Source organism: Neovison vison, chromosome 12 (assembly GCF_020171115.1).
Source record: "Neovison vison isolate M4711 chromosome 12, ASM_NN_V1, whole genome shotgun sequence".
NCBI lineage: Eukaryota > Metazoa > Chordata > Mammalia > Carnivora > Mustelidae > Neogale > Neogale vison.
This window is the reverse complement of record NC_058102.1, coordinates 94655893-94681978: the sequence shown is the minus strand read 5'-3', so window position 1 is coordinate 94681978 and position 26086 is coordinate 94655893. Positions and strand designations below refer to the sequence as shown.

At 41.6% G+C, this 26086-nt stretch overlaps 1 protein-coding gene and 2 pseudogenes across 2 annotated transcripts in view; 1 reads left to right on the top strand and 2 right to left on the bottom strand.

Annotated features, from left to right (window-relative positions):
- Positions 1 to 2405: 2405 nt before the first annotated feature.
- Positions 2406 to 26086, bottom strand: part of SRGAP1 (SLIT-ROBO Rho GTPase activating protein 1) — a 274642-nt gene continuing 250961 nt past the window's right edge. For both annotated transcript variants that reach the window (XM_044227489.1, XM_044227490.1), the window contains exons 18-22: positions 23952 to 24031; positions 13501 to 13681; positions 12273 to 12407; positions 11797 to 12136; positions 2406 to 8065 (exon numbers count right to left, since the gene is read on the bottom strand). In XM_044227489.1, the coding sequence (XP_044083424.1) occupies positions 7688 to 8065; positions 11797 to 12136; positions 12273 to 12407; positions 13501 to 13681; positions 23952 to 24031 (1114 nt within the window). In that variant the 3' untranslated portion in view covers positions 2406 to 7687. The remainder of the gene's footprint in view (positions 8066 to 11796; positions 12137 to 12272; positions 12408 to 13500; positions 13682 to 23951; positions 24032 to 26086) is intronic.
- Positions 16383 to 16725, bottom strand: LOC122891651 (annotated as a pseudogene).
- Positions 20307 to 21001, top strand: LOC122891649 (annotated as a pseudogene).

The window sequence follows — 26086 nt, the reverse complement described above, 5'->3', positions numbered from 1 at the left end:
GGTCATGATCCCAGGGTCCTGGGATTGAGTCCTGCATCGAGTTCCTGGCTCTGTGGGGAGCTTGCTTCTCCCTCTACCTGCCACTCCCCTTGGTTGTGCTCTCTGGCAGATAAATAAATAAAATCTTTATAAAAAATAAAATTTATTTCCCTCTTTCCCTCTGCTAATATTCAGTTACTAATGTGATAACGATCTTTGGCTCAGGGATGGTAGCTTCTATTATTCATCCCGGTCATATTGCCTTTTGTTTTTTTAATGGATGTTGTCCATCAAAGGCCTACGACCCCCAAGTCTCATTTTCAAGTTAGTTAATATCACATCAGTGTACGATCATTTACTTTCATTAGAGGGACATGATGGTTACACAAGAGTGTATGGGTATGTCAAAGGCAATGTATTAGGAAGCATTATCCCTGAGAAGGGAATTCAACACTAGTCCTCACTTGAGCTGCCCACCCAAGTAGCAAAAAGAGAGCCATTTACCCTCAGGAGCACACCTGATAGAGAGCTTATGGATATGAAGGGTGTACCCAGCAGTCACCAGATTGGGTTGCAAATATCCTAGAGCTGAAGACATCCTGGCTCACCTTATCCCTTCCTTCAAGATACGAATGCTGAACCAAGCATGTTGTTTCATGACTCTGGGAGGAGTGCTCACTTGTGTTCTCTCTCTCACACACACACACACACACACACACACACACACACACACACACGCTTGTTATCTCTCCCATTAGCCCAGTCCTAGCTCCAGCTTCTTTTGCTGAGGACTAACATTGATAAAATGACTGTTTCATTCTTAATTGTAAAGTTTTTCTGGAGAGATAAACACAACATCAGGCAAAGTGGGTGCAAGGCAAGATTTATTAAAAAGACTCTCTGGTGAAGTTTCAGGGCTCAGGAGGAGGGGAGCCAGGAAAGTTGCGCCGGGAGGAGGTGGGCACCCTCGGAGGAGGTGGGCACCCTCGGGCAAGGTTCCGCGACTCTGGAAAGCAGAGTGGCGGAAGTCGCGCCCAAGGCAGGGAGGAGGGGGCTTTTAAGGGGTCTCTAGGGGAGCTCAGGGGTCTTTTGGCAAGTTTCCCTTATTCGGATATCTCGCCTGCTCTTCGGGGTCCCATTGGTCCACTGGAGGCCGGGGCGGGGGTCTCAGATTCCTGCTTGGGCCTTTGTTCTCCTGTCGGAGTGGGAACTTTCGCGATCTTAAGTAGCCCTTTCTGCCAGCCCAACATTAATTATAGAAGGCAAGTTTTCTACTATGTAGACGCAGATGAAAGGCCACTGAAGAATAAAGAACCTATGCATTTAAATGTGCCTATTTAAATATGCCTATTTAAAAGGCATATTGACCATATTTTCCCAAATTGAAATGGAGATATATGGCCTGTACAATGAAACTTGCCATTGATTTTGGCTTTCCAGGACCGTTTTGGCACTTTAGATCAAGCGTGGGGAGTTTTCCACGTTAGGAATCCCAACTACCCAAAGGAGAAGCCAGACAATTCCTTTTCTTCCTTGCTAATATTCTTCCAGGGTACTACTGGCATATGAGCAGAGGGAGTTGTCAACCAGACAGGCTCACATGGGACTCTCACTCTGGAAGGAGGGATGTGAGGAAGTAGGCACACTCAGAGATGGTTGAGGCAGGCTGGGGCCTTTAGACCCAGCGCTGACGCAGGACAATGAGGTCTTTCCCAGAGCAATCCCATAGTCTGATTTGCTCATTCATTCCCGTGGGACAGCCTCTAAATCGAATTCTGGTCTTAAAATGGTTCACTTGCTTTCAGGTAGGCCTTCCTGTTAATGGCTTTGCTCAACATCATTCCATCTGTTTTAGGAAAATATTTCCTTTCACGGGTGGCTTTTCCCCATTCACTTGTCCATGTTTAAAGATTTTTGTATACAATACCCCATGTTTAATCAGGAAATATAAAATAAATACAGAGCATATCCATGTAATAGAATTCTATATGCCAGTCACAATGAAGGAAACTAGTTACATGTAACAACATGTTCGTATCACAATCATATATTTCACAGAAGGAGCCAGACACAAGATCTACATACCAGGAGGCCATTTCTAGAAAGTTAAAATGACAGGCAATACAAAACCATGGTATTGTTCCTGAGGATATTAACTTTGGAGAGGCCCAAGGCTAGCTTCTGGGATGCTGACAGTGTGCTGTTTATTGATCTGGGTAGTGGATATGATTGAGTGTTACTTTGTGAAAATTCTTATGTTAATGATTTGTGCCCTTTCCTTTTTGTAATTTACACTCCAGTAAAGTTTTTTTCCCTTGATTTATGCATCATTTTAAAAAATTCTGCAACTCTTATCAGTACTCAATCCAGCACATTACTGATAATTTTTAAAAAACTATCTATTTGGTATTGATAGACCTCAAGAGTTTGTTTTTGTTTATTTTAATGTTTGAAGGAAAATATATCAATACATGGGGAATTCTAAACATAGTCTATACCTAAGGATTGCATTTCAGTGTATTCAAATGAAACCAAAGATCAGCTTGACAAGATTTACTATGCCAAAGAATCCTTTTCAGGAAAGATTTCAATATGGATAGTGTTTAGGAAGCTTGCTTGCCCTCTCCCAATCCCCTTTCCTTACCACACAGGAATCTCCAAATCACCCTCTGAAAAACTCTGGCTTCATTATCAAGGCTCTGTGCATGAGGTCTCATTTTCAGTTTCACAAATAAAAACAGTAAAAAACAAAAAAAACAAAAACAAAAGGTAGTTTCTCACCATCTAATTGCAACTCAGCTCTCTGGGGGAGGGGGTTAACAGTGATTAGAAAAAGAAAGGAAAGGAATGAAAACCCCACTGAGAATCACACCAACTCGGAAGAAGACAAAGGCAGCCAGAACTATCTTATTTATTATAAAGATACACCGTGAAGAGCAGACCCGACTGTATACTGAAGCCTGGAGTGGTACATGCCAGAATGTACAGTACTATACATAAAAGTGCATTGTCACAACAGATTAACAAAACATTTCTTTTCTTCCAAAACTGTAACAGCATCCCCCCTATTTCCGCCTCAGAGCCCAGGGACTGTAACAGGCGGACAGAACACAGGCGACGCACGTTGGGCGGCAGCAGCTCAGAGAGGGAGGAGGGATGCGGGGACACTGCGGGCGGGAAAGGCACAGTCACGGCTACCAGCAAAACGAGACAGTCTGATGACAGACAAGGATGCAAGACGGACGATACTGAGCACCGAGGCACAGGAAAGGGCACGGAGAAGCAGGGAGAAGGCAGAGGAAGTTTCCACTCCTGTGGGCGGTAGGAATTGGGGCGGGAAGCGGGAGGTGGGGGCTGGGGGAGGGGGTTGTCTGGGAGCAGGAGCGGGGTGGGGTGGATGGATGGGGGGGGCGGGAAACAGTAAAAAGCAAGGCTAAAACTCCTCTAAAATAGAAAGGCACTTCACATGTACATACTACAGATGTACATCGACACGATTTAGGTAACAGTCACAAGCAGGAAGCTACCAGTACTGTAATTGATCAAACCAACAGAAAAGGACAATACTGATTAATTAAGTGGGCAGGAGTTACCCTCCAGTCCATAGGTAAATAGCAGTCTCTCCTGTTACACAGCCACTCACTTTACTTTAAACATCTAGAATAACCATCACACTACACATTGAACTTGGATGAATGCTCTAAAGGGGGCATTCACAAATGCACGGCTTATATATTTTACTAAACAGTTTCTAAGATAAGCATTATGGAACCCAGTACAATTATTTAAACATACAAAAGTCCCTATGTAATTTAAAGATACAGGTACCCATTCCATTATACCACATAGACTATTTTTTTTAAAGAAAGTATACTAGGGTAAGTGAAAGCTTGATTTCCAGTTTGTTTTACTGATCTGAACCAGGGGTAGTGGGGGGCAGTGTGTGCGCTAAACACAGCCCAACACCCCAGCCCAGCTGGAGGCTGGGTTTTCAGCTGGGATGCGGGGCTCTGGAGTGGGGAGCTCTATTGCATATATGGGTGAGCCTTTACCTCTAAGTCGCTCCCCTTCTGCGGAGTCAGTGGTGGGTAACCCAGGGCACGACTCAGTCCCAAGTGCTTTTCCCGCATTCGTGACCTCTCACTACTGTGAAATAAAATGAATGTGATCCCAAATCCGAAGTCTTCTAAACCCTCAAAGGATCTCTGGGCTCTTTATCTTCTGAAAGTTTATTTAAATTCCAGTTACCTAACATATAGTGTGGGCTCTTTAAATTTTAGAGGCTGTTATTATCATATTAAAGTTTCTTCATTTTATAGACCCCGTGTCATTCCCAAAGCTGAAGAGACCACTACCCTTCCCACTTGTATCTTTTCCTTAATTAAATTACAAGCTCATTTTGGGAATGGCAAAAGTACCAAGAAAACTCTCGACTGATACAGTGTGACCTGCTCTATCCACTGAGGGCTGTTCACGCTCACTGCTGTGTAGAGTAAGTGGGACCCTGTTGTAAATTTTTCTATGTATGGCTCAAGGAGCACCAAAGTCAAATTACGTTCCGTGAAAATGTGCAAAACTGTTGAGCGATAGTGTTGATTGAACATGAATGTAGAGCTCTGCATAGGGCCATTTGACTGGCTCAAATCATTTATAGGACACTCATCAGAAACTCTGTACTAAGTACTTTTCTCTCTCTCCTAATGATCCTCTCCCAATAACCCTGACCCTGACCAAAAGGTCAACTTGGTAAGCCTACTTCAGTTGAGTTCTGTGGATGGGACATGAACAGTCGTATCAGCTGTGAGTATCTATTCTTGTGTAAGTGGAGTCTGCTCAGTTCTTTAGAGCCATCAGAATGATCCTTCCCAAACTGTGTATGAAGAAGGATCTGGTCCTTGAAACAAAATTGTAACATCTCCAGGTTCTTTTCTTTCTGCCCATCCCTCGCACCTTCCCTCCTCCCCACTGCTACACCTGTAGCTGTACAGAGGGCCACGTGCTGGGTGAAGCCTCCGGCTGCAGAAACTTTTAATGAGCTTACAGGGTGTTATTCTGGATCCTTTGTGAAGTGGCCCTGGAATCTGAAGACTCCTTACTAAAACAAAGTAAGAAAAGGTGAATCCTTACTCGCTGTGAGGTCACATCCATGGGAATGGGGGAGGGGAGATAGGGAAAAAAAAGAAAAAGAAAAAGAAAGGCTTCGGGATGTCACCAGGAGTATAGGGAGAGAAGAGAGAGAGATGTTAAGGGAGTGAGGGGAGAGCGTGAGATGTTTCCTGCAAGAAGGCACAGCCTCTGAGGTCCTGAGGCTTTAGAGCAGCATGTCTTCTGCTACCCACGGGAGCAGAATCCGAATTTGGTGGTTGGAGAGGCAACCCTCGTTTCATCAGACGTGTAAACACTGAAGACAGGAGACAGTGCGCGGGATCACCAGGGAAAAGTCTGAAGACATAAACTTGCAGGAGTAAGATCTAAGTTATAACTTGTAAAAGATACCTCTTCTCCCCTTAATAAATTCAACATGCCTCTGCCCTTTTGATGACCTCTGTTCACATCTTACTCTTCCATCAAAGATGGAAAAATGCTTTAAAGAAATACTTTTTCTTTCAATGTCTAAAAAATATCTAAAGTCTCCTCCCCACTTCATTGTTTTCATTTTTGTTCTCTGCTTCTGTTTCCCCATAGAGTAGCAGAGAATTAGAGACCAAAGTGGAATCTGAAAAGAACTGAGAGGTTATTCAGGAAAGTTTCAATTTCCGAGGAATTTGGGAAGATGGTTTAAAAGGGTTAGTGCTACTCAGAGCTCAATCCTGGCTGAGCGTCCATGGTGTCTTGAGTTGCTGAGGGACCACTGAGGGGCCGGATAAGATGCCGATGGGGCATCGTTTTCAAAGTGGGCAAAGAGGATGCTTCAGAAAACTCAGATTTGAAAGCTTACCATACCTGGAAATACTTGAAAAAAATTCTCCATTCAATCCATTTGTGAAATTAGGCCACAGACAAGCAACCAGAAGTGTGACTTTGAAAGGTAACCTTATCTTATTAATGGATTAATGTCCTATCTCTCTGCATTAGAATGATTAGATTGGCAGATAGAGGGAGAGATCACAGTAACAATCTTGATTTTTAGTACAGATCCTCATTCTTTCCTGCAGGAGGCATTCGCTAGTGGGTTAACAGATTCAAGTCCATACTCTGTCACCCTTGGATGGGCAGCCCAGTGGCTGCCAGTTTGAATCCAAACCTAGAAGGAAATAATGGTGGTTGAGAGGGAGAGGGGTTAGTCCGGGCCATTCACTTTTCTTTAAAAAAAAAAAAGAAAAGAAAAGAAAAGAAAAAAAGTCTCTTCATCAGTAAGTTCAGGGACAGAGATAGGATGACATAAGCTGCTGTTGGTAGGAGTGGTGATTTGTACCTTAGCAAAAACAACTGAATTCAAAACAACTTTTTAAGATAGAGGAAAAACACAGAGAAAACTATTTTGGGGGCTCAGATGTCAGAGGAAGAGGGTCCCTCATGGAGCTCACCTGACTGAGTTCTCTTGAGACCATGTGGAAAAAAAAAAAGGAAAAAGTCAATGGATCCAGAGTGCTAGGTTGGAAGGAAGTCACCATGGAACCATGAGGTGCTCCTCCTACCTGGGCCAGTATGGCCCGTCCTTGGGTACCGTAGCTAGTTCTTGGCTGGCTCAGAAAGACACACGGAGAGCAGAGCTGGGGATTCCACTTAGGTTCCTCAGGCCTCTGTAGCATGTTTAAAGGAACCGAGGTCATTTAGCCGGAAGAGAAAGCTGAGTGAGGCAAGGACTTGTGTGCCGTGTGCGTGCTCCGTTTTCAAGGGGAGAACACAGCGATTTAGGGGAGCTAGAAGTATTCCCTAGGCAGTTAGCAACAACAGATCTCTGAAGGAGTCTGGGGAGTAGCGTAACCACAAGTCTTTGAAATTAGACTGTTCTGGTCCTTTGTGAATGCAGGGGATGGACTTGGAAATATTCGGGGGCCTGAGCAGTCCTGTGGAAGGAGTCACGCTGAGAGCTCCGGAGGATTCTCTCTCCTTTCTTAGGTTTAGCTCAAGCAGTAACTGCAGGGGTTCTGACCCCATTCTTTTGAGCTTTTAACCTGGACCCGAAGGAAATGGCTCTTATGAAAGAGGCAACCATCCAGCTCATTCAGGCGGTGGGCTGCAAGTTCGCCCGGGAACGTCCCACTGCACGGGGCAGAGGGGCTCACGGTCAGCTACCTAACAATGCCACTGGCAACCTTTTAGCTACTACCCCAAGTGCCATGCAGGCCAACAGTTGTTTCACACCGGGGCCTGGAACTCCGATTCTCATGCCTTTGGATCCAGACGTTTCTGACTCACCCACACTACACTAAGCCCAAAGCACTCTACCACGCGGAGGCTGGAGCGGTGTTGCCTTCATTACAAATGGTGCAGCATTGGATTTTCAAGTAAATCTAAGTGTTTCTATTGTCTTTAAAATGACATAGATATGTCCAGTTATTTAAAAAAAAAAAAGGAAAAAAATTACAAAATACAAATGCCCGTGTTAATTTAGCTAGTCTCAGACATTACATTCGAGAACATAGAAAAGCCAAAAATCTCCAGTTATAAGCACAAAACTAAGGAAAGTTATGGATCAGTGACTTTTGTCAGTGACCTGTTTCTTTTAAAATCACCAGCCCAGATGACCTTGCCCACTTGGTCTTCACATTGTGCAAGACTTGTCTGCTGGACCTTGGGAAGGTGGGGCAGGTCCTATGGTAGGGTTTGTTTTTGGAAGAACAGCAGGTTTTGGCCGGAGGGCTGGTGGCTTCAGCTGCACACCCATTCTGGGTGCCACCATAGGCTTGAAAGTACTCATTGTATCACTGGAGGAGCTAGTGCTCCGTCGGATCTGCGGCTCCGAGCTGCGGAGGGCCACGTTGTGCAAAGGGCTGAGAGATTCCGTAGACGTGGCCGGGGTGGGAGTGTTCTTCACTTGTTCTAAGGTGTCCAGCACCACATCGGGGGCATGCTTTGCTGTACTCTGTCTCTCCAGTTCTCGCAGTTCATTCAGAGCAGTGTTCATCGTCTCCTCGATATCCTGTTGAAAGATAACCAGAGAGAGAGAGAGAGAAAGAGATGGAATAGACCGGTAATTAGTACTCACGTACGGAAACGCTTACGCTTCGTTTCACAGCAGATGGGCTGCCAAGAGCAGTGCTGTTTCAGCTTCACCACCTGTAGAATGTTTACATGTAGTGCCCACGATTATTTTGTCTCTGCATGTTCAGGAGACCAGGATGCAAGGGTGCACGGAACCGTCTACCCAACACCGGCTGTCCTAAGGTGCCAGGCAGCCTTCTCGCGATTTCTACCTTCCATGCTGACTTACTATTCAGAATTCTATCTCAGCTTATGGTTAAAAGATAGCTTCCAGTTTAGACTCTGCAACAATTTCTCAAGAAATAGATAGGAATGGGAATGAAAGGCAGCCTTCTTTCATTCATTTAACAAATAATTTTGAGCACTCACTAGTTTGTATCTAACTCCTAGCAGTTGTTCAAAATTCAGTTTAAGCCTTTCTCTGATGTTCTTGTCCAGGGGATCTCAGTGGAAGGGTACTGCCCCAGAGAGGGCATTTTTGTAGTATGCTGTGTGAGTATTTTATTTTTTTAAGAGATTTCTTTCTTTATTTATTTGAGAGAGAGAGAGTTGTCAGCATGAGTCAGGGGCAGGGCAGAGGGAGAGTGTCTCAGATAGATTCCCCACTGAGCGCAGAGCCTGGCGTGGGGTTCTATCTCACCGCCCATGAGATCATGACCTGAGCCGAAATCAAGTTGGTCACTCAACCCACTGAGCCACCTGCGTGTGTGTGTGTGTGTGTGTGTGTGTGGTGTGTATTTTTGAATGGCACAAGAACAAGATGGCGTTAGTGGCATTTGGTGTGCTGGGTTATACGTACTAGATCTGTTGCAATATTCCAGGTAATTTACATGCAATGAATTATCCTGCGTCTTGTTCAACTTCTGAATGTCCTTCAGACATTGATGGAGGTGAAAATCCTATTTATAATAACCTGAGCCCCGACCCTAACTCTATCTTATATTCATATGCATTTTTAATTGTTGTATGTATGGTAATTATATACATAGGTGAAAGCATCTTACTAATTTGTCTTTTAGCCTATTCAAGCATTAACTGAAGTACACTTGTTTTAATATTTAATTCCTTGTATTTTTGTATATTATATTTAGAGCTTTATATGTTGTTTCAAATTAGGTATCTCATCTGTCAATTTATTTCAGACAGTAAAGGGGGAATGACAAAATACCTATTTCAATTTCAAAAAGGTATAGTATGTTCCATTGATGGATGAATAGACGAGCAAAGCGTGGTCTACACATCAACGGAATATTATTCACTTTAGAGAGGAAGAAAATCTTGCCACATGCTACAGTATGGATAAACCCTGGGGACATTAAGTGAAATAAGAGGCCAGTCATGAGAAGACAAACACTGTCTGTTTGCGTTTCTGTGAGGTAGTCACACTCACAGCAGCAGAAAGCCGCACGGTGGTGGCCAGGGGCTGGGGTTGGGAGGGGAGAAAGGGAAGTTGTTCTTCAGTGGGTATAGGGTTTCAGTTTTGCAAGAAGAAAAAGTTCCAGAGATCCGTTTCACAAAACGTGAATATACTTCACTGAACTGTGTGGTGAAAAATGGTTAAGGTGGTAAATTGGACATTATGTGTTTTACCACACACACACACACGCACACACACACACACACACACAGAGAAAAGGTGGAAGCATTGTATGGGACAGGACGGGTAAAGAACCACCAACCCAGGCTGACTGGCATGTCTCTTCTCTACACGCCCAGGGCTCCTTTCACTCACCTGGAACATAACCCTCCCATGGGCGCTACACAATGGGAAGGGATTTCCATATTCCGATCCCTCCCAAGGTCGCAAGCACCTTCAGAAAGCAGCTGGCTGATGATTTAACAGTGCTTCTCTAAAGCCTAGCACAGGACCTGGCACACAGTAAGTGCTCAATAAAGGTTTGCTAAATGAATAAACCAAGCTACAGTGATCGCATACGGATACTGTCGTTTTTTAGAAAAGCCCCATCAGGGATGCCACTGATTTGTTTAATAAGAGAATCTGCATGTTTTTTGTATGAACACCATGATGGCAGGCTTTCTTGTCCTCAAGGGAAAATCTGAAGAAGAGAGATGGAAAGATAAATAAAGGACACAGCTGGAAGCCATTCTAGGAGGATGACATCACTTTTCAAGTGATTATTTTCGTATGTGATTTCTATTTGATGCTAAACATATGGATTTTTTTTATAACTATTTGCCCCAGAGAGATTGTGCAGAGCCTGATTTATCTGTTGAGTTTTTGTTTTTGTAATTTACAATTAAAGGATTTCTTGGGGTGGCTCAGTGGGTTAAGCATCCGACTCTTGATCTCAGCTCAGGTCTTGATCTCAGGTCATGAGCTCGAGTCCTGTATTGGACTCCACGCCTAGCATGGAGCCCACTTAAAAACAAAAGCAAAGGAACAAACAAAAGGATTTCCTGGTTCTAGAAGCAAAAGGGTTAAATAGGCATTGTTATACCTTCCCACTCCTAAGCTCCTAATTCCCTGTCTTTCTAACCTAAATCCTGTTTCACCAGCTTATTACAAGCAGGGACCTTATGGATTTCTCAAACCATTAAATTCAGCTGTAATTAAATCTCACTGGTTCTATATAGGTCTCCAAGGACCTTGTGTAGTATTTCAAACAGAGAAAACCAAAAGGTCAAGTCTTTTTGATTTTTGCTGAAAAACTGTTATACATTTAAAATTGGTTTAATTTTTAAAAAACACATTAAACCCCCTCACAATCTAATTTACATCCAAAATTTTCTTTAGTTAGGATATTGGAAATAGCTTGGAAGTTTGTCACATCTGTATAGGTCTCCTTGGGCACTCTTTATTAAAAATAATCCATCTTTAATAGTTCCCCATGTTTGTTTTATTTATTTCTCATTCACTCTCTTTTTTGATTGATTTAGTTCATTTTTAAGCTTCAGACAGCTGGAAGATGCTTTAGATTAAACCTCTTTCATCACTGATGATACCCATTATTTGTTGATGGCCTATGCTGGGGGGGAAAACTAGAGGAAAAATTGCAGAATGATAGAAAATCCATTAATCAATCTTGTCTTACCTTTACTTTGTCAATTTTAATAACTAGAAAAAAAAACCATGAAGTCTTCTGCACTAACTGTTGGGAAGAGAAGGGAGACGAGGACCCAGACCTGGTGTTCTTCAGCTAGCCATTATTTCTCCTACTATTTACAGACTAATCCAGCATTTCTCCTAATTTGAAAGGGTCATATTTCTCCTACAGTAATATTTATCTGTTTGTGGGCTCTCCATTCTTTATATCAATTTGTCTATTTTATTATCTTTAGCATGCTTTAGGGATCTGGTAGGGCTAGTCCTTCCTCATTCTTCTTCTTCTTTTTTTTTTTTTCCCTCATTATTATTCTTTTGCAGCCTTTTCCTGGCTATTTAGCAGTGATGTGTTTGAATGCTCCGGGGCCTACACTTCTGCCATGTCTCTGTTTAAATCAATATGAACCTAATCACTTGGGCCCTTCCAGTAACAAATGGGTCTTCTAAAGAGACCTTAGTCAGGCCTTAAAGAATGGACTAATTTCTTTTCTGTTTTCCCTAGTTGGTTCTCTACAAAAAGCAGGACCACAGACAGGAAGTCCTGCATCCCTCCTTCATCACACTCCAGGTACAAAGCAGGTGCCAGGCCATTCCACGCATTCTACCTGAGCGATTGTCTCTGGGTCCAATGGCTTATGGTCATTGAAGCCTGTGTATTGCCCCGATGACGTGGACCTTCTAATAGGAGGACTGTCGATCTTCTTGAGGGAGTCATGCCGGCTGATATTGGTCAGGCTGCCGTGGCCTGGCCGGCGCCTCCTCTCAGGACTGTCGTTGTTGAGGCCACGGTTCTGCAGCAGGCCCCGGGGGTGACCTCCCAGGCTTGGGGACCCCAGGTCAACCGAGGAGTTGGAAAGAGCATGCGGTGGGTGCAAGGGGCAATGGCCATCACTGGTCCTGCCAGGACGCCTGACTGCAGGGGGTGGCTCTCCTCTTTTTCTTTGTCTAGAAATACACAAAAAGAGAGAGAAAATAGGAGAGCTTATCACACCGGCTGATATGAGAAGCTGTGGGTTCTATGGCTCCTCAAAGCACTTGGGAAAGTTGAGGTTCAGGGGCCTGATGGTCAGACTCCACCCACCTGGCTAGATAGCTGTCAGGGTGCCGGTCTGTTGGGGAGTTCATGTCCTTGGATGAAGACTTGTCCTCAGTGACTGGCCCACTGCTGGCCTCGCTGTCAGCTTTTTGGCTCAGAGTGTCTGAAAACGTATCGTCCCTACAATGAGGAGAATCCAGGGTGAGAGTCTTTCACAAGATGAATGGGAACAACAAAAAAAGAAATGACAGCATTTACACATTCAAGTCTTTCTCTTATCAACACGACTTTCCTTATAATAAAAATATACAATTTCACTGCAGGTAAAGTGCAAGATTCGGATATACAAAAAAGAGCAAAATCACAGTCATGATATAACAGCCAGACACCACTGCTGCTAGAATTTGAGAAAATAGCCTTCTCTACTTTTTGTCCATGCCCGGGTAAACATGTATGATGTCTGCAGATATAGGTAAGAACTTATACTCAAGACACCAATATGTTTATGTAGTTTAGATATCTATGACTGTATGTCTGTATCTACACACCCACAATACTTCTTGGGTTCTGAGATATACATTTTTAACATTTCTTTCTTTTTCTAAAATTAGGCTGAATCATTTAATCACTGTATACAGTTTATGCTGTATATTTCTCTTCTCCTTGAAAAATCATAAATTAGTGCTATACTGTGAAATATTCACAGAATAGGGATTATACTTCACATATGATTTTGCAACCTATTTCTTTCATTTAATATATTATGACCATCTTCTCATCTCTTTAAATATTTTTAAATTACAGCAATATTATTAAAAAACAGAAAAAAGAAGGCTGATGATGATTCTCTTGAGATGTTAGGTCAGTGTCTTCCCTCTGGGGAATCTGGAATTGAAATGGTAGCCGGACAGCAAGAGAGGAGTACGGCTGGCTTGGAACTAGCGGTGTTATTACAGCTCTTGAAGCTGTTCTCCACATGGGTGATTTTTCTATGAGCCTGAAAGCTTCACAGGGCATCTCTCACTAGCTCTTGCTCCAAATCTGCTGGTGGAGTTTGGGAAATGAAAACCTGCTGGCCCCGAAGTACCATTAGCAAAGGCCCAACAGCGAGGTGAAGCATGGTGCCCAGCTCAGAGGTTTGGGCTCTGCAATCCCATCGGCTCTTTTCTCAAAAGACCAAGGTCAGTTTAGGAATAGTGACTGGAGTCTTCCAGCGGGAGCAGCCAGGACGGCGGGAGCAGCCCCGAGGGCGGGGGGAGCCCACGCTACTCACATATCCTGCACCACAATATACTGGTGCGGCACGAGTCCATCGATGCCATTGTGCCTGCCTTCCCACCAGTCCTCAGACGCCCGGTGATACAGCAGCAGGGAGGCCCCCTTCTTGAAGGACAGTTCTCTGGCAGATCGCCCCATGTAGTCAAACTTGGCTATCGCTTCTATTGGCTCACATTCTACAGAGAACACACCAGAAGACAATGACGGACAGAGGCGTGAGGTAAGCATGAAACGCTGTGTGAAAGTTCTCTATGAGGCCTTAGAAATAAACCAGGCCATTTCAATATCCAGAGTGAACAAAGTATTAGGTCCTCAATGGGGGATAAACTCAGGCTGTTAAGAGAGTTACAGAAAAACATTCTCTTGCTGTCATCAGTTTTTCACACAAAGAAAAATGGAACATTGGATCTTAATTTCCACAGCCTTTTACCAGAGATAGAATGACAGACTAATAAAAAATATCTTAAACTTTGCAACATGATATATGAGATCTTTCCTTGGGTTGTAATGTCCTCCATAACAGCTCCAATATTATTTTGACAATGATGGAGTTCCCTTGTAACATGTTAATAACCACGGATAACATGGAAAAATCACTATTCCAGAACATTAGGAAGTTTATGCTTTATTTGCTTATTTAAAGAAAAATCAAGTTTACAAAAACCAGCACATTAAGTACTATTTGAGTACATTTAATTTCTTCATGTACTTATCTGGCACTATCAAATCTTCCAACTACCACCGACAGTAGAGATAAGTTTGTTTTCTCTAGGATCAGTAATAAATTCTAGTTGCCTATGAAACCAGCATAACTTAGACTGTCTTATACCCAAATTAAAAGACCAGATTCAAAAGTTATATTATCCAGAGGTCAAAAGATATTCAAGGGGATTACAGTGAGTGGAAAAAACCATTCTCAGAAGGTTACATACTATGTATACATACTGTGTGATACCATTTATATAGCCTGTTTGAAATGACGTAATAATCAAGATGGAGAATAGATTAGTGGTTGCCAAAGTTGGGAAGAAATGGCCACGGATATAAAAGGGGGAGCATGAAGGACCCCGGTGATGAAACCATATGTGATTAATGTTTGCACACACAACTGAGTGCACCTGAAACTAGTGAAACGTGAACATGGCAGAGGGAGGGTTTCAATGTCGATTTCCTGGCTGTGATATTATGCTGCAGTTATATAAGATTTTTACCATGGAGGGAAGCTGGGATCTCTCTGTAGGAACCCTATAGGGTTCACTTCATGTGAACCCTGAAAGATCTCAAAATTAAAAAAAAAAAAAAAAAAAAAAAAGAAATAAAGAAAAGAAAAGATGTTGAACTCTGGGCCTAGAATTGGAATTTTAGCCCTGATCTAATTCTGGTCACAAAGGTTGAAAGCAAATAAGAGGACAAAACAACTATAAGAGATGCGTTTTGTGATTTAGCTTATTGCAAAAAGCCCTTCAGTTTTGGGCCTTAAGATCTTTCCTCCTGTCTCTCACCATCCCCGCCATCTTCATCCCTGCTATCCATACAGATGAGCAAACTTCTAATCAGTAAAACACAGAAAGGGCCAATACAAGTGCTAAATGTTCAGAGAAATGTATCCATGCAACAAGCAATGTCTTATTTGCTGAAAACTGAGCATGTATTAGTTTCCGAGTACCCTAGCATATATGCATACATAATAGATTATAACTTGTCTATCTGTCAAATATTTTCTAAGGAAGTTGTCTTTGATTTTGCTTAGTAATGAACCTTCCCATTTAAAACAGTTGATTTTTCTGCAAAGATTCCTGAAATATGTTTAATGTCTTATATGGAATAACTGCATAAGAAATCACTGGGTAGTCAGCTAGGCGTCCTTCTCACTTGAAAAATTCAAACATTCTCTGGGCCATGTAAGACACAAACATAAAAAATCAACAAACACATGGAAAAAGCTTAGGGTTTACCTTATATGAAGGGCCTGCATGAATTTCAGCTATACATTTAAATACTATAATCTACATCTACATGTAGTATACTACTTAGCAAAGTAGGTGTAAAAATAAAACAACAGTTTAACAATTGACTCTAACTAAACAACAACAAAAACTGACTATAACTTTCAGATCATGTTAGCACTCTAGTATTCCCTCCCAAAATTATATATACATATATTCTTTTGAAGATTTTACTTATTTGAGAGAGAGTGAATGAGCAGGCACGAGATGGGAGGGAGGGGCAAAGGGAGAGGAAGAGAGAATCTCAAGCAGATTCCGTACTGAGCATGGAGCCCAGGTGGGGCTCAATCCCAACACCCTGAAATCATGACCTTAACTGAAACTAGGAGTTGGGTGCTTAACCACTGTACCACCCTGGTGCCGCTAAAATTATATATATATATATTTTATATATATATATATATATATATATATATATATATATATATATATATTTTAAAAAATATTTTATTTATTTACTTGACAGAGATCAAAAGTGGCAGAAAGGCAGGTGGTGGTGGGGGGGAGCAGGCTCCCTGCTGAGCAGAGAGCCCGATGCGGGGCTCAATCTCAGGACCCTGAGATCATGACCTGAGCCAAAGTCAGATACCTAACCAACGGAGCCACCCAGGTGCCCCAAAATTATACATATATTTTTTACACTAAATATTTTATTATATGCTGCTGCTACTGTACATAAAATAATTACCCTTGTGAAATAGAAATTTGTGAAAATTCAGAGAGGCAGATGTTGAGGACTGACAAAAGTAGAAGTTTACATAGTTTGGCACTTGTCACAGGGATATGCTTTTGTACACGTGTCAAATTTAGTTCTCCTTTGAATATTCACTGGTTCATAAAAAGTGGTTTAGAAAACCATCCAGAGATTCATTTTACTACAAAAAGGAACACACTTTGTGGGGTCTAAATGGATTCATACTTAAAGATACACCAGTTAGCAGGGGGTCAGTTGGACATTTTGCAGACAGAACTGTTTCAAATCTGCAGCTGCCTGGGAAACCTTCACCAGGTTGAGCCCGGCTTCCAGCCAGAGCTGTTGAACCACTTTCTTCATAGTGGTGACGCTGGAGGAACCAGACATGGCACTTGTAAGAGCCCGGCAGATTTGTCTGTGTGGATCTGTCAGTTCGTGGGTCCGTGGGGCCAAAACTTTTTTTTTTTTTTTAATTTTATTTATTTACTTGACAGAGAGAGACACAGCAAGAGAGGGAACATAAGCAGGGGGCAGTGGAAGAGGGAGAAGAAGGCTTCCTGCCGCTGAGCAGGGAGCCCGATGCTGGGCTCGACCCCAGGACCCTGGGATCATGACCTGAGCGGAAGGCAGACACTTAATGACGAGCCACCCATGCACCCTTAAAATTATATTCTTTATTAAAACAGTATGAATAGCAGCTTTATTAAATATCTACAAATATGCTTTATAGAGGAGGAACTAGAACTTTATATTCAAAGAGATTGACTTTACGGTTTGTTTTTAAAATTGCATATAAAGAATAAATCCTGGTTGATCAGAGATGACAGATGCCAATTTTTTTTTAACCCTAATTCTCCTTAGGGAACAGAAATAAACATGTCCATGGTACCAGGGACATGAATAAACATATCCATGGGGAGGATTTGTTAAAAAAAACTTCATGACATGTAATTCGCAAATTCCTATGTCAGCCTTCCTGTGTGCTTTGAATTTCATTTTAATGAAAGAAGTGGAAAGATTCCAGCCCATAACATAGTGTGCTGTCTAGGTACTTGTCAAAGGGAAATGAAGAAAGAACCATTAACGTTCCTTAGACATTAATTAGACATTCAGTCACAGACCGTCAGTGCTGGCCAAGGGCTATTTAAGGCTACTTAACAGATATATATATATGTATTTTATCATAATTTCATAATCATGCACTCTCTGCTTCTTATCTCTGTTTATTTCTGTTGAAACAACTAGCAACAGGATTATCAGGCTCTGCTTATTTAATTCAAGTGTGGGGAGATTATGAAAGAGTGACCTGATGAATCAGAAGTACATTTTTTTTTTTTAAAGGTTTTATTTATTTATTTGACAGAGAGAGAGAGAGACAGAGATCACAAGCAGGCAGAGGCAGAGAGAGAAGCAGGCTCCCCGCTGAGCAAGGAGCCCGATGCGGGGCTCGATCCCAGGACCCCGAGATCATGACCTGAGCTGAAGGCAGCGGCTTAACCCACTGAGCCACCCAGGTGCCCCCAGAAGTACATTTTTATTGGTAATTCTCTATCAACTACTAACTCTGAGCAATTTCATTATTTTGACTCTTTCCACTCCCATGGGAGTCATTTCGCAGTCAAGTGTCAATCAATAAGCTGGTTATGCACATCTTAGTCTACTTATTGCAGAGCAAATCAATCTTAGGGCAGGGCAATGCACCATTCCCTTTCCTATGGAGCCACATGGTCCTTTAAGCTCGTCAGACTTTGTAGAATGTCGCCGCTGCTGGTAACAGTAAGAGTGAACACGGTAACTTCATTTCTTTGCGTGGCTATTACAGCTCTGCGCAAAAGGGGAAAAAATTTAGTACAGCTGATTTTCTGACTGCCTGGCGCTATCAAGTCTTGTATTTCCATTTCTTGTCAAATGCTAGTACACTGCATTTTCTCTTTGGGACCTTGCTGTCCCTGACACTTCCCTGCCTAGATCTGTTACTCACAGCCCTCGCAGGTGACGGTTCTGCTCTAGAATAGCTTGTCTTTCAGAAACCAAAGCTACCTTTCTCCAGTGATACCACCGCAGAGAAAAGACAAGACAATACCTGGGAATCACAAAGATAATCAATCCTTTGGTTAACTTCCTTACTGAAAATTTAGAGGTTGCCTGTGGGCAAGGGTACCTGCCCTTTGTACACAATTTTTCTTTCCAGCAAAACCAGGTGAATGTGGTTAACACGTTATGGAAAACACAGAGCCCTCAGCGAAACTTCTCTTTTGTAGTCAAGAGGCAGGAACAACTAACAGATGGATGGCAGGGGGGAGGCTGATGTCTGGGAAGAGAGATGGTTGGGCTTTGTCTTAGCTTTCCTGGCCACTAAGGAAAGCAAGGAGAGACAGAAGTCATCAGTGATAAACGAAGAAATCATACAGAGAAACAAAGAAACTCAAGACAAAAGAAGGGATGGTGGCAGAGGTAGGGCCCAGAGACTTTCAAAAGCAACCTCATGGAAGTACAAGCTTTCATTGCAAAGAATTTCTTCTAAATGAACTTCTGAAAATGCCAATTCATATTACTTTTCAAAAACATAAAGAAAATTTTTTTTTGGCTCAGATGTAACTTTTTAATATACAAACAAACAAGGAATCTAAAATGCAATGCATGTTGAAGTGAAACATTTAAACCTTTTTTTTAAGCAATAGGGTGGACATCAGACATCCTGATTACTGTTACCTTCTTGCTGAAATCAATGAAAAAGCTTGTTTTTTTGTTTTTTTTTTTTTTTTTTTTAAAGATTTTATTTATTTATTTATCAGTGAGAGAAAGAGCGCAAGCACAAGCAACAGGAGAGGCAGGCAGAGGGAGAAGCAGGCTCCCTAGCAGTGAGCCTGTTGTGCGACTTGATCCCAGGACTCTGGGATCATGACCGGAGTCGAAGCAGATGCCTGACCCACCCAGGTTCCTTGAAAAACCCTGGATTTAAATAAATCTTTGTAATTTCATTAGTAATTTCCCATGACAGTAAGGAATATTAAAGACAAAAAACAACAAAAGTAGGAACCCGGTGAGGTAAATAGAACACGAGAAAATGTGAGTCAGAGTGGCCTTGAGGATATTTTTCCTGCCTGGTTAACTTAAGGTTTCATTTTGGACAAAAAACCAAGTCCAGGGTCTGCTCAGTGTGGAGAAGGTAAACCCCCATAGAGGATCACACTCTCAGTGTCACAGTGAGCTTCTAGTTCTAGAAATCTTCCTCCCTCCTAGCCCTCCATACTTCTCCAGAGATGGTATACATCACTCCCACCCCCTCCTGGACTTAAAAATAGAATCTATCTCAATTCTTGGAACAAATCATCTCCAAGAATCCTGACCACATTCCAATCCTCAGGTAGGTTTACAGTTTAAAATCATACTACCTGGGTGGCCTGGAAAACCTCAAGCTAAAAATTCAATATGGTCCCAAGGTAGTTGTGCCCCAGGCAGAAGTAAATGAGAAGCATTTCTGGAGGAACTTACCTACAACTGAGCCTAAAGGAACTCCACACAGTTCCAAGAATACATAAAAAATTTACCAAACACTCTGGAAAATAAGACTCAATGAACAAGAACCAACAAAAACAAATCCAGGAAGACTGCAGATGTTAGAAGGATCACAATCACAATTTAAAACAATGGAAAGGATTAATATGAGTAAAGAGCCAAAGACTGTAAAAAATGATTAAGCAGCCAATGCGGAAGTGAACCAAGCAAATTGTAGAAAAAAAATTATAACTATAAACTCAGTGGTTGGGTTTAAAGCAGATTATTCATAACTAAAGAGAGAATAAAAGGATCATGTATATAGCTAACGAGATGCTAAGAGAAGTCTGACAGCTTTAAATGTTCATATGTAAAAAGTGTTGGGGCGCCTGAATGGCACAGTTGGTTGGGTATCCCACTCTTGGTTTCGTCTCAGGTTGTGATCTCAAGGTTGTGTGATCGAGCCCCAACATGGGACTCTGTGCTCAGTGCAGAGTCTGCTTAAGACTCCCTCTGCCTCTCCCCCAACTCTCTATTTCTCTGAAATAAATAAATAAATCTTAAAAAAAGGTGTTGAGCAGCCATCCCTGAAGCATCAGTGACCAAAATGAGGTTTAATCCCTTCATGACTTCTGACCAGAGCAGGTACCAGAAAAGGCATTTGACTGCACCTTCCCATATTCCCAGGAAGATTATGTCGTTCCCTCTTTCCAAAGAGCTGAGACAGAAGTACAACATTTGATCCACACACATCCACAAGGATGATGAAGTACAAGCTGTGTGAGGATACCACAAAGGTCAGCAAATGGGCAAAGTGGTCCTGGTTACAAGAAGAAATGGGGTGCCTGGGTGGCTCAGTGGGTTAAAGCCTCTGCCTTCAGCTTGGGTTATGGTCCCAGGGTCCTGGGATCGAGCCCGCATCGGGCTCTCTGCTCAGCAGGGAGCCTGCTTCCTCCCTTTCTCTCTGCCTGCCTCTCTGCCTACTTGTGATCTCCATCTGTCAAATAAATAAATAAAATTTAAAAAAAAAGAAAAGAAGAAATATGTCATCTTCCTTGAACGAGTACAGGAAGAGCAGGCCAATGGCACAACTGTCCACCTGGGCATTTACCCTGGCAAGGGGGTTATCAGTAGATTCAAACTGGACAAAGACTACAAAAAGATCCTTGAACATAAAGTCAAATCTTGCCAGATAGGAAAGGAAAAGAGCAAATATAAGGAAGCAACAACTGAGAAGATGAAGATGTGGGAATATGATATATGACTGATATAATGATATATAATGACTGATATATGACTGATATATGGCTTTTTCCTTTTTAAAGATTTTCTTTATTTCCTTGACAGAGAAAGACACAGTGAGAGAGGGAACACAAGCAAGGCGAGTGGGAGAGGGAGAAGCAGGCTTCCCGCGGAGCAGAGAGCCCAATGCAGGGCTTGATATGGGGCTTGATCCCAGGATCCCAGGACCCTTGATCTCATGACCTGAGATGAAGGCAGATGCTTAATGACTGAGCTACTCAGGCGCCCCTGATGTACGATTTTAAATAAAAACTGTTAAAATGACAAAAAAAATGTGTTGAAGAGTAATGTTAAAGATTAAACTTATTAGAAAGAGAAATAAATGGTCTCTAAAGAGAAAAGTATAAAAGTTTGTTGAGAGACATTAAATAACTAGAAATATGTTTCTGGACTGGAGGACTGAATATTATAAAATGTCGCTTCTCTCCATGTTAATATATGTAGAATAGTGCAACTGCAATCGAAACCCCAACAGATTTTTAGTTTTTGTTTGTTTTAAGAACTTGAAAAACTGAGCCTAAATTTTAACTGAAGTTGCAAAAGATCAAGAATTGTTAAGGAGAGCAAAGTCAGAGATCTTGGTTTGCCAAATATGAAGATTTTTTAAAAAGGTACCAAAATTAAGATAGGAGGGATAGAGAAGTAGATCAGTGGAAAAGCAGAGAGCCCAGAAATAGACTTGTACAAAGAGGACACGTGGTTTATGCAGAGCTGTGAAAAAAGGACGATTAGTGCTGGGCCAACTGTGCATCCATATGGAGAAAAAGGAATGGATCCCAACCTCAGGCCACACCTCCAAAGAAATTCCTGGTAGAATAAAGACCTATGTGTGAAAACTAAAGCCTGAAAACATTTATTTATTAATTATTATTATTATTATTTAAAGGTTTTATTTATTGAGAGAGAGACGGAGAGAGCACAAGCATGAGGAGAGGGACAGGTTAGAAGCAGACTCCCCTCAGACTCCCTCTGAGCTGGGAGCTCAACATGGGGCTCAATAACAGGACCCTGAGATCATGACCTGAGCCAAAGGCAAAGGCTTAACCATCTGAGCCCCTCAGGTGCCCCCGGAAAGCATTTAAAAGAGAATATGGTGGGTAGGGTGCATGCTGGGTGGCTCAGGTCATGAGCCCTGTTCATCAAGGAGTCTACTTCTCTCTCTCCCTCTACCCCTGCCCCTAACTCATGCTCACATGCTCTCTTTCTCTCTCTAAAATAAATAAATAAATAAATCTTTTTTAAAAAACTAAAAGAGAATATGGGAGAATTATCTTCACTACCTGCACTCAGCACAGAAAGATTTCTTAAAGGAGATACAAAGTGAAACAACCATAAAGGAAAAGACTGGGTAACTTCAACTCCTTTAAAATCTCCTTGTTTAGCAAAAGACATAATAAGCACATGAAAGACAAATTACAGAGCACAAGATATCTGCAAAACATAACACAATAAGACCTGATCCAGACCCACAAAGAACTCTTATAAATAAGAAAAAAACCAAAGCCAAATCATATTAAACCAAGCACAAAAAAGCCCAGAGAAATGAAGAGTGGGCAAGTGAACCTTAAATGGGCAAAACTCTTGATAGAAATTTCACACCAAAAAAGAAACTGAAGCACACAAGGGTCAGTATATCTATATGAACCATATTTTTTATTTTCTGTATTCTGACATATTTTTTATTTTCTGTATTCTGACCTTGCTGCTACCAGAGGGACTGGCCCTCCCAAGGATCACCAATTCTTGGATAGTGTAAACAACTCACCTGTTGTGCCTTTCAAAGACAAACCAGCCAGTCCAGAGCCCATCCCAACCACCTCCTCTGGGTCGCTATGCACCTGCCTAACCTCCTGCGCCACGTATCAGACAACCAGAGACCACCCCTATTCCTCAGAGCCCGCTGGAATTATTCTCACTAGCCCATCTGAAACCTGTTTACCCTGCCCTGCCTGTTTCTTCCTGCAGAAACCCCAGCAAAGACTCTTTCCCAGTTGCTCCTTCCTCCTCTGCCTCGGGACCAACCTTGGTGCTTTTCTGTGTGGCCACCTGTGGCAACGATGTACCCTTTCCACTTGCTTACTGTGAGTAACAAAGTATCTTTTCAATGGCAATAACCTCCTGATCTGATGTTCTTACTATATGCCAAGTTTTCTGTTAATGCTCTATATTGTAAAACAACATCTTTATCAGTGATCAGAGAAATGCAAACTAAAATCACAACAATATTGGCAAAGATAATAATATTTGGTAAAACTCATCACGTGGTGATGAATATGTCCGATTGGAAGGCTGATACACTACTGGTGGGGTGTGTATATCATTACAGCTATTTTAAAAAACAGTTTGGCTCTATATCTAGTGAAGTTTGAAACATGCTTACTCCGAGAAGCATATATCCTGGAGACAGTCCTGTACATTTGTGGTACTATAGTGGCATACCTGTTCAAAATATTCCTAACAGCACACTTTTTCATGGCAAAAAATGGAAAATACCCCCCATATTCATCAATAAAAAAATAAATACAATGGAATATCATACAGTAGTCAAATAAATGATTATAATTACATTAACAATGTGGGTGCATCTCAGGAACATAATATAATACTGAGTAAAAAAAAAAATCACGAGAAGTATATACAGTATGATTCCATTTATAGGAAGTTCAAGAAAACAGAAAATGAAACAACAAACCATTGAAATACAAACATATAGTGGTTACCCCTGACGGAGTAAGGAAGGCAGTCATAACAGGGGAGGCAAAGGTAATGATGTCTTTTTTTCTTCAACTTGGTGGTGGTCTGTGGTGTTCACTGTAATATTATTCTTCATACTTTACAAATATTTTATAAATTTTCTTTTGAATCCTACTGAATTCTTAATATAAGCAATTCTAAAAAAATGGATATTAAGGTTAGTTTTATAATAGTATGGGCACAAGGGCATACCGTCTTCACTGGTGTGGGGCTCTGTACCAGCGTCCTGATCCACTTCCTCCAATGTACCGTGCTCACTGTATGGGCTGTCACTGCAAAGTGGAAATGGATATTCTTATAAAGTCAAAGAAAGAATTTAACAAATGAACAACTGCTACTACATAAAACTTGAATGGCTAAAGAGTGGCTGGATAGTCTTTCAGCAAAATTCTGGAGGCTCCAAGAATCATCTGGTCTTAGGGGAGCCCAGGTCCCTTCATCTTTGACACAGACAATTCATACCCACAGAAATTAAAATTGGTTGAATTCTAGTAGAATATGATTATTGCCCTATGGATACACCAGTTTTTGCAAATTCATTCCAACACACCTGACTGCATATCAACTGATGGCTCTTGAGTTCAGCTCTGAATTGGCTGTAGTCTTTTTCCCATCTTTTCTTGACATACGTTCATTGCAGATTTGAGCCAGTCATGAATTTTATTCTTTTTTTTTAAGATTTTATTTATTTATTTGACATATAGATATCACAAGTAGCAGAGAGGCAGGCAGAGAGGGAGAGAGAGACGAGGAAGCAGGCTCCCTGTGAGCAGAGAGCCCGATGTGGGGCTCGATCCCAGAACACTGGGATCATGACCCAAGCTAAAGGCAGAGGCTGAACCCACTGAACCACCCAGGTGCCCCTTGATTTTTATTCTTTTAAGAAACTTACCTTTAGCACAACCACACTCCTTAAATATATGTTCATAAACGGAATGCATCTGTCACACATACAAACCTGGCATTCTGTAAAAGTCCATTTATATTGCTGGTTGGGGAGAAGGATAACTACTTTATCACTGACTTCCTGTTTAAAATGAGTGATGCCCATAGAGAACACTATGCATGGATGAAGGACATAGTCAAGCACATGTTACTGACTCTAGGATCCTTTATTATGGGGCCTGCTTGTAAAGAAGTAATGACCACCAAAACCCTAGGATCCAATGTATCAGATAATATGGACCAGACCGCCACATATCACTCTGATAAAAGGAACGAGGCAGCACAACTTACTGATGTTTCAAGTACTGTGACACTGGCCTCGCAATAAATATGACTATGAAGATAAAGTTATGCATCTCACCAGGGCTGACTTTTATTCATTTATCTTCCCAGAGCCAAGCTCAGCAGTCAGTATCTTGCACACTGTATATGCTCAAGTAAATATTTTTGAATTCAATTTCATGTGAGAAATTGTCAGATACACCACAGAACTGGAATCTATCATGCTTAGTTGTTTATTTAGAAAGGAATTTTTATTTATTTATTATTCATTTATTTATTATTTATTAATTTTTATTTAGAAAGGAATGCTTCTGGAAATAGTCAACCTTCAGCCTCCTTAAGGCATACATATGATCACACAGTGGTATAGTTCAAGTGTACTTTCAGGTGCTTACAGTCCTTCAGTTACTCACTCTACTTCTGCCTAGTCCTTGGTGAGGCAATGGGAAAAAAACTGTCCTCAGGGGGATACAGAATGGACTTAGATAGGTCTGTTCTAGCTGCTCCTGAATCCCAGCTGCCCAGAACAGTTTCCGAGGTGGGCTGGGAGGCAGCTGTTGAGTGGGAAGAGTCACATGGGCTTTGGAATCTGACAGACCTGAGCTGCCTCCAGTTACGGGTAGTCCTTGGAGAGGCTCCTTGGCCTCTCTTCACTTGGTAAAGTGGTCAGTGCATAAACCGATCACATGTAGCCGGCACACAGCAGGGGCTCAAGGAACCAAAGCCACTTTTATTGTATATGACTTCTTAGAAGCAGGAATTCACAGATCACACAGTGACCACAGACATTTGGGATTATTCTGCTGAGCACACCTCCCCCATCTTCATACTTCACTAGTGACTATGCTGCCATATTAATAATAAATAATATTGATGTATACTAATAGTAGTATTAGTAGTACTTCTAAATAGTACTACTAAATACTAAATAGTAATACTAAATAATAGTAATAGTGACTATTACTGCCATTTTTTATCCTAGTGATATATTAATAATAAATTAGATAAATTAAAGTAAATTTGCTTAAAATGGCCATTACTACTGTAATTGGATAGGATCTATTTATTAGTAAGAATAGAAATAATTAAGAATGAAAACA